General features: G+C 46.5%; 1 protein-coding gene across 2 annotated transcripts in view; it reads left to right on the forward strand.

Annotated features, from left to right (window-relative positions):
* Nucleotides 1-15,306, forward strand: part of SERPING1 (serpin family G member 1) — a 396,098-nt gene that overhangs the window by 20,025 nt on the left and 360,767 nt on the right. For both annotated transcript variants that reach the window (XM_069629023.1, XM_069629022.1), the window contains exon 2: nt 5,710-5,791. In XM_069629023.1, coding sequence (XP_069485124.1) covers nt 5,747-5,791 — 45 coding nt within the window. In that variant the 5' untranslated portion in view covers nt 5,710-5,746. The remainder of the gene's footprint in view (nt 1-5,709; nt 5,792-15,306) is intronic.

Genomic DNA, 15,306 nt, shown 5'->3' on the forward strand with positions numbered 1-15,306 from the left:
AGCCAGTACCCTCCTTGGCAGGATAGTGAACCAAGGAAGGGGTGCCAACGAAGGGACAGGAGTCCCCTCCCCACACGGGGGGATTAATAGAGGCACAGATACAGAGGAAAGACCCTGGAGAAAATCCTTGGATCTTTGTGGAAATTTAACTTGTTTTCATATGCTGGAAAGACTCTTGTGGAACTTTTGCTTGATTTTCTACACCTTGTGGAACTTTTGTGTTTGGCTGACAAGATTGGGCTGCAGGTCGGCCGGTAAGAGACATTGCCACCTTGCACATTATACTTCATTTAGTCTGTGAGGGAGAGAATAGGTTTTGGACATGGTCAACTTTACTTTGAACATACTGACGCAGACAGCTTCATTAGCTTGTTTTGTTGAGACAGGGAAACCCCTCTTAGAGATGGGACTAATTGGCTTTCCTCCTACTCCCCCATTTTTCTTTATTATAAAAGTCTTTGTCAATCAACATGCCACCTTGTGTCTCTTACTCCTAGATCACTTCTGTTCAGACGTTCCAGTATATCTGGACTGGCATCTCCCCCCCCCCCCCTATGGTGATGGTGAATCTTGGTTGATATTTGTTGGACCCAGCACACATGATGGTGGAGATAACCTCCTCCCCCCTACTTACGATCTGCACCTTTTGTAAATGGTGCATGCTCCACTTAAGCTACCTCTGGATGTGACTCATATGGACTCTGGTGCTTCTGACATCACACTGCATGGCTAAGTGATTTGCATACTCATGCTCATGCCTGTGCATATGCACCACTTCTGTCAGTGGGCAGCCGCCTGGGAAAAGGTACTACACTCCTACTAACAGATGCGTGGCACTCAGCACTCTCCCAAAGCAAATCATGTGGTGTGGCCGGCGCTGCCAAGCTGCCCTTACATGCATCATTCATTCACTCTCTGAAAAACAGGCTTCATGGTCTGCGATCCTGCATGGATGCTCTTGGGATCCACCAGCAGCTTGTTGACGGTTGTTGCGTTGCAAAATATGAGATGCTGAAATAACAGACACACGCTCGGAGCACTCGTAGGTGCAGACTCAGTCTGTACTTGAGTGCAGCCCATATTTAACTTGTGTGATTGGGGGGCGCTCGAGAGCCCAGCCAAGATGGCCATTATCTTCTGAGCTCTCTGTAACCCCTATGAAATCCTGACCATAAATCCTGATACCGGTGATGGTGGTTTGATTCTCTTGTTGCGCTGGATGCGGGACGCCCCAGGGGGCTGAAGGCCCAGTTTGATATTGCCGGGAGCTGCTTACTGGACTGATCAGTGCCCTCCACACTGAGGTGGAGACTGGCGCTAGAGGATGGGACGCTCCTGTCTGAAGCAAGACCCGCTCCTTCCGAGCTGGCTTGTGGTTACCGATCGGCCATGTGCACCGACTGTTAGAGTAGCTGTGCTCGGTGACTGGGGCCGGGTCCCAGTCACCTGGTGGCCGTATTAAAGTACCTGATGGCTGAGATCCTCATGTTGACTGGCGGCACTGCCTAGGACAGCAGAGAGACTCCCATCCTTTCCTGATGCATGCAGCTCCACCCTTGTGGTGATTAAGAACACAGCGGGTGTTAAGGCAGCATCGTCCTTGCCTGGGATGGTATCCTGCCCAACTCCTGAACTTGGTGGCTGCTCAAGAACACGCAGGGCTGGGGGTGAAGCCAGCGGGTGATGGCCTGCATCTTACTCCAAAACCTGGAGGCTATTAGCAGAACCATGTGGCTGGGGCTAGCCTGCTGCTTGAGGTCTGCTGGGATGGGAGAGGCAGACCCAGTGGAGGTATCCGTCAGTGGAGGTGGCCTGGCTGACCACAGGTGCCAATTGTCGTCAGAGCCCAGCTGAGGCCACACTGCACCAGTCGTGACCCAGGCCTGTCGAGGGACCCTTCAATTGAAAAGGAAGAGGAGTGGAGTAGCACAACAGGCCCCGGCAGAGGTGTAGTGGCTTGAGCACTCTGCAGCTAGGGACCTGCAATATAATCTGATCCGCCTGTGATGCTGTTCTCCCTGGGGCCCTACTGAGGAGCATAGTATGAGAGCTAAGCCTTGGAGGGAGTGCAGGGGTGGTGCCTGGGCCCCTCTGCCCAGTGGACTAGACTGGTGGCCTGGGGAGGCCTCCTGGTAAGTGTAAAGCTGCTCCGTGCACATCTCCGCTTCCCTCACGGGGTAACCAAGAGGACTTCTAGGGGGAGTTAGTGGCTGACCTGTGATACCAGGAAATCTGCACCATGTTGGACTGGTCTGTGGCACCAGCCTTGGTACACAATAGGCATTGTTTGGGGTGTTTTTGTATTCGGTCTGCAGGCAGGTGCACTGGAAGCAGCTGGGTGAGCCGAGCATATTCCGGGCACCAATGGGGAAAACGGACAAGCAACCAGCTAAGCTCTCCTTTGAAGTAAGTACTTCCAGTAAAAAAAGGAAGGGCGTTGGGGATGAACCCACCAGAACCCAAGGTGAGTCGACCCACTGGTGTGGTGGGACAGGGGACCTTGGGGACATTAAGGAGATCTTTGTACAACTTCAGGCTGGGATACACAGCAAGGCCACCAAGTTGACTGTCACCTGCAAGGTCGATCATATGAAGGTATGGCTGGATAAACATGGTGAACATCTGGAAGAAGCAGAGAACTTGATATCGGCGGTAGAGGATGGATCGGCAGTGGGTGAAATTGAACGAATCATACGTTATAAGAACTCGATCTGGAATCAAGTCCTATACTGAGGGTGTGGGGGGCACAATCATAGACCACCTGCTCAATTATAGAGACTGGGATGCAGTTCTACGGCTCCCATGAGAGAACAGGCACTGGTATATAAAGGGGACCAGATCTGTATTTTCCTAGACTTCTCAGAAAAAGTTAAAACATCGAGGAAATCTTATATGGACACCAAATGAGCCATGAGGGTAAGAAGCATAAAATATGCTATGTTTCCTGCAAAGCTCTGAGTGGAGCACAAAGGAAAGTCCCTGTTCTTTCAAACGCCAGAGAAAGCTAGAGACTTCTTGGACTCACCACGGTCACCTCGATCACCCTGTCAGGATAAGGCTCATCCATTGCCGATGCCGGACTTCTGGGGAGTCTGGGGGAATCCATGCGTGTTGGGGTATGAGAGGCTAAGGACTGGGTTGTTTTATGGGGGAGGGGGTGCTGGGTAGGAGCTCCGGGTGACCTCCCTGGTGAAATAGGCATACATACAATGGGGGGTGGTTGATGGGGTAGGGGTTAATTACCAGTAGGTTGCGGTTGCTGGTTGGGTTGTGGGAGGGCATACGAGCATGGTTAGTATAAGTACTGTTTCACATGTTTTAGCTCATGGCAGTTAGTGCGACACATAGGGCCTCATTAGGACCCTGACGGTAGCTGTGCCCTTAAGGGCACGGCTGCCACTGGTAACAATTTTTTCCGGGGTCCAGAAAAGGGCAATATCTGGGTCATGCCTATCTTGGCGGACCCAGTTATTGCCCTTTTCTGGCATCTGGAAACCACCATTCCCATTTCAGCCCCATAGGGCTCAATGGGAATGGAGGGGATGTTAATGATGGGCCCGTTGTTAGCATCCTGGACTGCTAGCGGGTCCCGCTAAGGACGCCTGGTTTTACCAGACTTCCTCAGCATGACCCGCTGCAGACCTCAGAATGTGAAGGCCCGGAATGTACAGTGCTGGTCCCTTATTGGCACTGTACATTCCGCGGCTGCCACAGTCCTAATGAGGCCCATAGTCTTCAGGGGGTCGGAAGCAAGGACCAGAGAGCCCTAAATTGAGGGGTTTGGTCTTGGAGGGTGGACCACTAGATGCATTCTCACTGTGGAAAATACTGCAGTATAGTAATGCACTGATTAATCTCATCACTTGGAATGTATAGGGTCTTAACTGCTTTTCAAAGGCACTGAAGGTATTATGGTACCTAGCCCGGCACTGCACTTATATTGCCTTCCTACAAGGAACCCATCTAATTCTAGACAAGGAAGCAGTTTGTAAAGCAATGGGGGTGTCATCGCTACTATTCCTCCTATTCATTCTCAGGCGGGGGGTGCATTCTTGTCCATAAGTCGTTTGGCTTTCATCTCATAGAGGCGGTCAGGGAAGGATAGGGAGCTGATATTTACGGGTGTGATACATAAATGCACTTTCACACTGGTTAATTGTTATGCACCAAATACTGATTATTGAAGTACTTGGACTCGGTTGAACAGCAGTCGTTTAGGCATGAGGATGGTGTGATTATTTGAGGTGGTGATTTCAAAACAGTGTTGTATCCTGGGATGGATATATCAGTGGGTAACCCCAAGCCAATCACAAAGGCAGCAGACAAAATACTGTAGTTGGGCAGGCTGTATGGGCTGATGGACATCCGAAGAGATGGGTACCCCGCAGGGCAAGAATACAAGTTTCACTCGTCAGTGCACCAATGGCCCTTGCGCATAGATTATATCCTGATGTCAGATAGGGGAGCCAGATGGGTGGCAGAATGTGCAATGTAGGCGCATACACTGCCCGATCTTTCACCTGTGGGTGCGCACATTGAGGCTCCGGGAGGTTGGGGAGCACAGTGGGCTGGAAGTTCAAACATGAGGCCCTAACAGATGGAGTTTTTCGATCTGAGGTTTAGGAGTGAATTCCCTTTTTTAGGGAAAATGAGGGCTTAGTGGCGTCTTTTATATTATGGGATGCCTTTAAATGCATCATTGGGGGGATCTGTATCGCTAAAGAATGTGGTATCCTCAAGACAATTGGAAGAGAGCTGGTTTAACACATGGCAACACTTGGGGATCTGCAAAGGGATGGCGATAAAGCCAAAGACCTGGGTACATAGGCCAAGATAATGAAAAGTTGGCTCTATTCAGGGAAACTGCACAAAGGGAATGCAAATGTTTAGGCAGGCAAGCAGCAGTCCGGCAGTAAGGGATGTCTCTTCCATTGGAGTCATCACTTCCTCCCGATGGTCGTCCCCTCACATGATCCTCCCTTTATAATACGGTATACAGTGTTTATAACGAAAAATAAAGAACAAGCTTTAAAAATATATATGGGGATGGGGTAAAGGTTTAAAGGTGGGGGGCGCATGGGGAGGGTAAAAAAGCTGTGGAAATGGGGTTTGCGGGGGAACCCCCCAAATTAAAGAGAAACAAATTTGACATTGTTTTCATTAATTCACTGGAAGTTTTCGTTAGACATGTAACCCATAATACCACCCCCAGGATCAGGTATCTGCTCCCATCCCTACGCCATGTGGGAGGGGGTCATCACCAGGAAATCATTTATGATGCTGCAGGATTCATCACACTACAAGGTGGCCCTGGTGGGTAGTTTTCTGATGCTGAGCTGGCATTAGTAGATATTGCTGGTGCTACAGTTGTGTTGATCAGTGGTTTAGCAGAAGCTAATGATGCATTTGTGGGTGGTTTTCCAACTTCCGAGGTTGCATTGATGGACAGATTTGGTGGAGCTGCAGCTGTGTCTGCTTTTTGTGCTGGCGCTAGTACTATATAGTACTATATTCATTCAGTGCTTCCAGGGCTGCTGTATGGGTGGATAGGTATGCGTGTGCCAAGGCTGCTTTTACTGTTTTCTTCTCTCAATTTCAAGCTCTCTTGCTCTTCCTCTAAATTATTTCATCCCCTCTTGTCTGACATTACTTCACCCCCCCATATTTGCCATACATTATTCTTATACACTTTCTCTCTCTCTCCTCTAGGATTTCAGGCAGTTGTTATAAAGCAGGCCTACTGAGGATGTGGGTTACTTACCTGGTGCTGGTGACCTTCTCTTATCAGACGGTGAGTAGATGATCATTTGAGTAGTGTGTGTCAGATACACCACAGTGCAACCCATATCAAGAGCTAGCTTTATATCCTTAAAGACCCCCCTGGTCTAGCCCTCCATTAGCTAACTTCACTAGAGCTATGTCAAATCTTGCTCATGTTTTGGAAAAGGGTCACACAGTATGCCTCTCGCCCATCACACCCTCGATGAGCAAGTAGCTCTTTCCTTCCCTAATCTCATGATGGATTTCTGTCATGCTGTGATGTCACAAATCTTCCCCAGGATACCTATTGAAGAGATTAATCACAGTATTTGTAAAACGAGGAAAAGTAATTGATATGTGGTTTAAAATGTATACTTCCACTGAATATAGACTATAAAATGCCTTTGATGGTATTTGCAAAAAGATTATGCCTTGACTTGACGATTTAAGATGGAAGAGACCAAAATACCATATTTGTTAAAGAAGCATGATTTTGAACACACATCTGATGGAGGCTATAGCAGTAGCACATCTACAGAGGATACCAATGGTAAGATCTTTGATAGAAGCAGAAACCGCATTTGATTTTCCATTTACTTATGGAATGAAGATGCTGGCAAAGAAGTTGCATGGACCTGATTTAAAAAAAAAGTATATGAAGCGCAAATGCTAAGTTGAAAATTGTAGCAAATATAGTGGGCCACTTTAAGATTGGGTATGGAACGAGGCTGGGCTGTACTATATTCTTTTGTTTTACTTTTTATATGGGGCCATTTGCTATAGAAGTACTATCAGAAAATTGGGTGAAGAAGGCTTTTGATGTCTCTAATTTTTCTAGATCCAAATTATATACTGATAATACTGCCTTGCCTTTTATAAATCTAGAAACAATCTATGGCTGATACTCTGGTATCTGAATATTCTAAAGTATTGGGCTAAACAATTGATGCATCCCTAAGGGAGGTTATTTTAGTAAATGCGATAGCTACAATGTTGACCAATTAACTGGTTGAACTGGGATCTGATGAGATTTGCTCTCTATAGAAAAGAGGATTTGCATGCACTACATGATTTAAACTATGCAAAGGTAGTGAATATAACATAAATGAAACTTCAGAATGTTCCTTTGTTGCCTTTATGATGGGCACATAAGGATGGCTTTAGTTCCAAAATTTGAATCGGGCCACTTTGGGCTACATATGGGCTTCTGAACATAAGAGGATAAATAGACAATTTGTAGTAGTATAAAAACTTTGGGGTGTGGAGTTACTGGTTCTACAGAAATATTACAGAGCAGTATCTATAGCTGCTATAAAGAGGCTACTTACTGCTAATTTAGCGGAAGGATTTGTAACAAAGGTGGTTCAGTTTATGGTAAACGTGAGTGTGTGGAAGGCTACTGGTACAGAGATTACAGCAGAATCTAAGTGAGAAACATAAAATACTGCACAGTACAGGGGGGCTGTGGGATGAATATGCAGTAAAGTAGGTACAGGTGAGGATTTGGATCAGGCATTTGAAGCTAGGACCATTAAGAGCTTTCAGCAATTAAAGATGGAATACATGGTATCCACCAACACCTTTTTCAATTATTCAGTGTGTATGACAGAAGAGGAATATAGGAGGGATATTGGAGCACTATCATCAATGGTAGGCAAGAACATTATAGTTAGATATATGTACTTGTTGGAGATGGGACAGATAGGAGACCAGAAGCTTCAACAGAAGTGGGAGAATAAATTGGGAAAGGAAATGTAATTGTATTTAAAAACGGGGTGTAATTTCAAATAGAGCAGAGGCAGTCCTAGGATAAGGTGCTTTACATTAGATCATTGTTGGATTGAACGACGTGTAGAAGGTGTTCGAATAGAAACCAAGAAGGATGTGTTGGCTAGAGGGAGATCATTCCAGTGGAGCGGGGTAACTAAGGAAAATTAGCAGAAGTGTGAGGAGGCGTGGGGCAGGGGGTGGACAGGTAATGATGCAGAGAGCAGAACGCTCCAGAAGAAAAGCGAGAGCCATTCAGCGTGGTATGTGATGATTCACGGGATCTCGTCACTTCTTTCCAGGGGATAGACCTTCCCTGTGAGGCTAGGGAGATGCGGCTGTTACACAATAGTCACCCTAGGCTGTCAGGAAGTGGGACCTCACAGGGAGAGACTCCCTTCCTGGGGATAGGGACTCATGTTCTATGAATGAACTCTCCAACCCCTTTTCCCTTGGGACCAAGTCCCTGTTAGATGTCTCTTCAGTCTTTGATTCACCACTTAATATAACTCTGACAAAGAAGAGCCAAAGAAACCTGCAGAGTAATGTTTGCCTGACTATACTGAGAAGAGTTGGCCCCAACGAGGCATAAAGATTACAATAACAGTAAAGAGGGACACTGTGGGGAGCCAGCCTCAGGAAATAAAGAAAAAGAAAGGAATGGCAAAGGGAGAGAGCAGCCGGCGTGAAGCCAGCCCAGCCCGAGAAGTTCGAAACTGGGAACACAAAAGTTGCAAGTACGCAGATCCCTGGTAGTGGGGACATCAAGGAACTGTCCCAGAAGCTTGTGGCCCAAGTCTCTGGGGTGCCACAAGGACTCAACCGGTAGCAGAGTGAAGGAAACAAAGTGCTGAAGCAACACGAGTCAGTCCAGCACCCGAGGAAGAACCGAAAACACTCTTGACACGCAACATGTAATGGGAATAGTGGGAGACCCAGTAGGAGTTGGGGCAGATCAAGAATCGGGAGAGCCTTGGGAGTAATCTCCTTTGTCACAGTAGTGACACCCAGAGAATTGAGAACCAAGCAAGCTTCGGGAGTGATCTCCCTCATCATACAAGTGACAGCCTTATAACCAAGAGTCAACAAAGCCTTGGAGTAATCTCCCCCATCACAGTAGTGATACCCAGCGAACCCAGAGCCAAGAAAGCCTCTGAAGCAATCTCCCTTATCCCAGTGGAAGCATTTGGAGAATCAGAGGTCAAGAGTGCATCGGGAGGAATCTGCCTCATTACAGTGGTAATCTAGTTAAGATTAAAGAGGACCCAGACAGCAAGAGCTATCCTGAAATCTTCATAACGTCAGAATTGCTGGAATTGTAAAGCGAGCTTTCAGAAGCACTTGGGAAGAAGTGAAGCCTTTTGAGGACTATTGCTAGAAAATATATCCCCAGACAGCACTCAAGGCTGTGCGAGGAGGGTCAGAAGAAAGTCCTTTTCCTGACCATACCCTCTTGTTGAATCAAACTAATGCAAAAGATGGTTGGAAAATAAAGATTGAGTCTGTTCACCAGAAGAAGGGGGTCATTCTACTGGTACTGTTCATTTGGATGCAGGAACCTTTTTTTAAACTAGTAGTAGGGTTAGAGTAGGTTTTTGACAGAGGACGGACACTTCATTTGGACAAATATCCTGAAGACGAGCACTAGAGTTAATATTTGATTAGGTAGAGACAACTCTTTAGAGATCGGGAGAGGTGGGATCTTTTCTTTATTTCTAAGAATAAAAACGTGTTGAAACATGCCACCCCTTTGTCCGACTCCCCCACTCAGTCTCTGCACAGGTAGCAGAGAGAAAGATGGATTAGCTAGAATATAAAGATGGTGATTTTGCATGAATGAGGACTTTGTTGAGGGCAGGAAAGGAGTAGACGTTAGTCCAAGAAGTAGGACTATGCAGTTGTTGAGCACAAGAGTACAGATAATGGTTTTAGTTGAGAGGTATGTGAGGTGTGGGAGGATGTTTCTAATGTTTAGGTGGATGGGTCTGGCTGCGGAAGCCATGATGAACTGGTAGAGTTTCAGGTCTCTGTCCAAGAGAATCCCCCATGTTACGAGCCATTGGTGAGGTCAGACAGAAAGGCGATGGAAGAGTGGGTTGGTGTTGAAAGCAGCGAGTTAGATGACTTCCATCACTGAAGAGTTTAGCATGAGGCATGTAGAGTCCTCAAGTGGTATTGGGCAGTTTGGTAGTTGGTTATACATTTAACGATTGCATTGATGAAAGAGGGGGAGGAGTAGAATATAGCAGTATTGTCAGCAAAGAGGTGAACGTTAAAGCCAAAGGTGGAAATGGGTTTGCAGAGGGAGGCGGTGTAAGCAGAGTTGTCCTAGGACTGGTCCTTGAGCAACACCTGACGGAAGAGATATTGAGGGATTTTCTGGTGTGCCATTAGATGAAGAGCAGTCAGAGAGAGATAAGAGGCCTCCCAGTAGAGGACGAAGTCCTTGCAGCCAAGAAGGGGAAGAGTTCAAAGGATAAGGGGTATGGCCCATCTGCCTTTAGAAAAATGGAAGGGTCTAGAAGTATGGGAACCGAGGAGTAGAAGGATGGGAACCGAGGAGAGATGACAGTGGTGGGCAGTGGTAAGAGGAATTATGACATGGATGAGTGCAATCTCAGAGTATTTGGGCCGAAATGCAGATGGGAGGATGTCTGCAAGTGAAAGCATCTCTCGATTTTAGTGTGGTAGGGAAGGAAAGAGATGTATCTGTAAAATAAGGGGTTGTTGGGGCCAGCAGTTGGTTTATTTAGGTGGAGTATGACTGTGGCTGTTTTGTACCAGGCTGAGAAGATACCAGTTTAGAGAGATGGGTTGAATAAGGTGGAGAGATGTGCTATTCCCATAACAATCTGTGGTGCAAATGGGTCAATGGGAGTGCAAGATGGGTTGGCAAGTCGAAAGGTGGGTAGAAGTTGAGCGAGAAGCGAGTGTGTGGAAGATGCAAGAAGGGAAGAATGTGCTAGATAGTGAGAGATGTGTGGACAACGGGTCCTGTATTCTGTTGATTTTAGTGAAAACATTTGTTATTGGCAGAGAGAAGTAAATCAGTTCTTGGGGGCAGGGAGCATGGCCTGGAAGGTCATGGATGGTTTGTGTGTGAGCAAGCAGAGAGGAAATGGAATTAGTGAAATAGGAGGATTGTCTGTCGAGAGCTGTGGCCAGGGTCCCTAGAGATTACTTGTAAGCACTCGGAAGAGTGGGGATCAGTCGTTGAGCCTATGGCGCAAGCAGTGATGCACTGTTGTCCGCAGCAGCTAGGTGGCTGGGGTGATCCATGGTTGAGGAGACTAGCAGGTGGGCCTGGAAGCAAGCGCTGAATGAGTGGGCAGGGTAGTAATCATTAGGTGGTTAAGACGGTGCAGAGTTGAATTTGGTAGAGGCTCAAGTCCAGGATATTGAACTATCTGGAGGAGCAAGATCATGACATCAAGGTGAGCACCATGGAATCTGGATTAAATGTTTGGTGCTAGATGAGGGGGATGGGACGGTGGGAAGGAATAGAAAGGGTGAAGTGAATGAGTGGTCTGATTGGGGGGGGGTCACTTTATTTATTTTATTTATAGCATTTATAGAACACCCAAACCCAGAGGTACAAGAAGTCATGCAGTTACAAAGACCGTAATCAATTATATTGCGGACTAGTCATATTTGTCAAAAGGCCAGGTTTTGACCAGTTTTTTAAATGCAGAGTACGACTGTTCATTTATGGGAGTCGAGGAGACCAGGTTGGAAGATAGGAATATGAGCTCAGGAGAGTTGCCTTGGGTGTGTGAAGACAATGGAGTCTAATCGAAGTAATATTACACCCTAAATAGACTGAATAAGATGGCACAAGGTAGGCGTGGAGAGTGCTATATGTGCACACCAAAGGGAAGATTGGGTGCACATGTTTTGGGAATTAACATAAAGTGTAGGAAATAGTGTGCAAGGTACAGACCATAATCTGGATGCATCATAGATTATGCAGGAGGTGTAGCTGGGGGTAGAACACCAGGTGCTGGCCTGCGGGCTATGCCCCAGAGACACTTCCCAAAGTGCATGGCATGTCTTGCCCTATAGGCACTGTTGCAGGGGTTAAATAATTAAATATTACTATAGCAAAACCCCACATTTCAATAAGTCAGTTTCTTTCAATGCAGACCTGATTTATTGGCCTGCCTTTTTTGAGAGGCAGGTTTTACCCATCTGAGGCACACCCGGCTATTGGTATTCACGCAGCAAGATGGTGACCACAGAACTATTTTCTGCCCAATTATGCCTCATCAAAAACTGTTTCCTTAACCAATCTCAAGTTTTGCATTGCTGTCATCCGTGTCCGGAGAGACAATTAGTCAAATTCTGGCATGAGCGCCAGGTATTGTAGTATTTTTAATAAAACCCTGCTGGACTGATTTTCACCAAACCAAGTGCATGTCGCAAGTTGCCCAGGTGCAGCTTCTCTCAAGTTTAGTTGAAATCCGTGCTTCGGCTTCTTGCAGTAGATCTCAGAAATTCCCTATGGGAGTTTGCATCGTAGACCTCCTACGCTCACTACCCCACCCCCACGCGACGGAACTTGACTCGAACGTAGCATAAAAATTCAAAGTCCGAGGTATATTTGTTTTGGAAGGTTTTGTGCCGTTTCACTGAAGAGCACAAGAGTCGTTATCTCAGAAAGGGGTCTTGCTGTGGGGGTGTACAATTAAACCATAACTACAGATAAGCTATTACCAGTGCCAGAATGCGAAATGCAGTCTTCGATAGCCTAATCCTTGTGTAATGAATTTAGGTGACCAGACTACTTGCCAATCGAGAATTATGCATATAAGCTACCTTCTAACAGGATGAGAAAATGCTAAAGCAGGTTGATTTTTATTTGATCAGAAAGTTAGATTATCGGGTTGCTGTAGGGGGGGAAAAAGGTCAAATATTGTTTCCTCTGCTAATGTGAAATGCAAACATGCGGGATAGGATTACTATCTCTCCATTGGCAAACGACTAAAATACGTTTCGGACAAGAGATCGAGTTTAAAGGTTTCTGTTAAACACAGGGTGTCAGCTAGCCCAGAATGCTACTAACTGGTGACTATCCACAGCCCTTGGGTTCTTCAGTGACTATCCCCAGCCCTTGGGTTCTTCAGTGACTATCCACAGCCCTTGGGTTCTTCAGTGACTATCCCCAGCCCTTGGGTTCTTCAGTGACTATCCCCAGCCCTTGGGTTCTTCAGTGACTATCCACAGCCCTTGGGTTCTTCAGTGACTATCCACAGCCCTTGGGTTCTTCAGTGACTATCCCCAGCCCTTGGGTTTATTTTATTTATTTTTTACATTTGTAAAGCGCACGAACAGCCCTGGGGCATCGAGGCACTGGGTTCTTCCCAGTTTCAAGTAGATTTGCTTCAGGAACATTGCCTATGAGTACCAGCATGCAGTGTGTCCATTCAATCGCAACCACAAATGGCGCTAGGAACCTTCCTGAAAGTTCCAGCACTAAGTGCATTCTGTTAATTTGTTCCTCATTTAACTCCTTCCCCTGTAGCTTCTCGTCCATATTCTTGCCCTACAGAGTTTGTACTGGGATACCAACTCCCATCAACCAGCTGTCTGCTTATTTCTCCTTTTCTCCTGCAACTCGCGTCCTGCACTCTCACCACTTGTGGACCTGCTCGCTGGTCGGTCTCCCTCCGTCTCTCCTCACGATTCCTCACACACCACTCTGGGATCTCCCTGGTGAATTGAACAGATTCACAGCTTCTAGCCTCCCACCTCCGCCCTTTGCATTAAGCAAATCTTTGCTGTGGACAGTATCTGGTGGGCTTTGTGTTGTGATGCTTTGTGCGCTGTAACAGATATTTTCGTTCCCAAAAAGGTTTTTGTTGATGAAGTAGCTGTGAGATTTACCTTGGGTTGAGTGATCTGGTTAACCCAGGTTCCAAATGCCAATTCATGAATTGGCCATCTGCATGTCTCATTTCAGCTGTTGCCAAAAAATGGGAGACCCCAATCCTGCGCTATGGAATGAATGAGGCCAATCAGCCTAAATTACTGTAAAGGTTCAGCAACAGAAAATTCCTCAGGAACTCATTTTGTATGGGGGTGTAATTTTAATGAACGGTGTAAAAGCCTTGCATAAGGCTTTTACGTGTTGCATTAACAATACCCCCTTTTCGTTCATTTGTAGGGCGGAAGCGTAACTTACCTTTCCTCATCTCCTCGATACAAATGCTCCAGCATCTGCGCCGGTTTGGATTTTCATGCCAGCGCAAATGCACCAGCTTAAAGCAGGCGGACACCATAGGGATCCATTGTAAATGGTAGCAGCATTTACAATTGACATTAAATGCTGCCCAACATGCTTGCATGTCAGGGAGGGTTTATTTGTAATTTTTAATGCTGACGTTAAAATACAGACTTCCACCGGCTTTCCTGACAAATGGAATTTGAAAGCCGAGGACTAACCCCTGGATCCAAGTTCTGGGAAGTTGGTGGCAAGGGTAGGCATGGATTCCTAGAGGTGCTACAAAAACATTTGATGGAAGAGGAGTTGGAGCAGAGTTGGTGTGCTCCAGTGTGGACCCGGGCGCAGGACGACGTAATAGGTCCTGTAGTCCTTCTGGAGGCACAATTCAAGAGGAGGTTGGATGGCACCTATTGCAAAGCGCATTTAATTGGAGTGTGAGCTTGACCTTTAAAAGATGGAGGCAGGGGGAAGAGCAGCAGAGGTGACTGAGGCCTGGAGCAAGAAGCGGAGACCCTGTAAAGATTGGAGAGGTCAGGAGAGCAACAGGAGGCACTATTTACCAGGAATACTGAAGAGTAGGTTGAGGCCAAAAGGCCAGTTGTGGAGAGCTCTGAGGTCTCTTGGAGAGCAGCCTAAGCAGTTGTAGAAAATCCTAGCAGGTAATCTCAGGACCCGGACACCTTTTGACTTAGTTAACATTGAGCCTAACCCGTGAAGGGCACCCCATTTATCCTGATTGAGGAGAGAACTCTAACTCTTAGAGAAAGGAGCAATACAAACTAGAGATTGGAAAGGGAACTATACCCCTTCTAAAGAAAAATCCACAAGCAAGAGATGAATCGAAGGGTGTAAGAGATCCTTTTGAGTGATATGGGCACACTCGCCCTCATAGTGAGGTGGAGTAGTATAACTCTGGATCATTAATCAGTGTGCCAGTCACTATCCTTTTTGATGTGCAATAAAAGTAATGGGTACAGTGATATGCCCCTGTGAGCAGGAAGTGTCTGGTCACTATTTCTCTGAAGCTGGCAGTTTCAGTCAAGAAGCAGTTTGGCTCCATTTCCCTGAGACTAAGACCGAAGAGCACCACCTAGAGATCCAGGAGAAGACCATTATCCCCATGAACCCATAACACGTGGTCACATAGTCTTACGGTTGAGAGGCCAATCCCAAAGGGGGAGATGCTTTTAATGTTGATTACCAGCCTGCTCCTCTTTGTGCCCTGGAGACATGTAGCAGATGGGCGCTGCATCCCTAAGAGTGGATTATAGCTAGAGGTCCTAGGGAAGACCATTATCCCCTGGATAGGAATACCCCTAAAACCTTATTTTTGATCCCACCCTGAACTGTTTATTTTGGTCATACCCAGAAGAGGTGTTCTGTTTGTGTTTTAGATAAACCCCTACACACTAGACATTTATCCCTTCCAGATCATGTGTCAGAATGAAACTACAGGTCAACTTTACCTCTGAGGTTTCTATTCTCATATGTATGAAATATTTACTATATACCCTAAACTGCTTTGGATTTGTTCAACACTAAGTTTACTGCTGTGG

The sequence above is a fragment of the Ambystoma mexicanum genome, chromosome 12 (genome assembly GCF_040938575.1).
Source record: "Ambystoma mexicanum isolate Mex_15411 chromosome 12, UKY_AmexF1_1, whole genome shotgun sequence".
Taxonomy (NCBI): Eukaryota; Metazoa; Chordata; class Amphibia; order Caudata; family Ambystomatidae; genus Ambystoma; species Ambystoma mexicanum.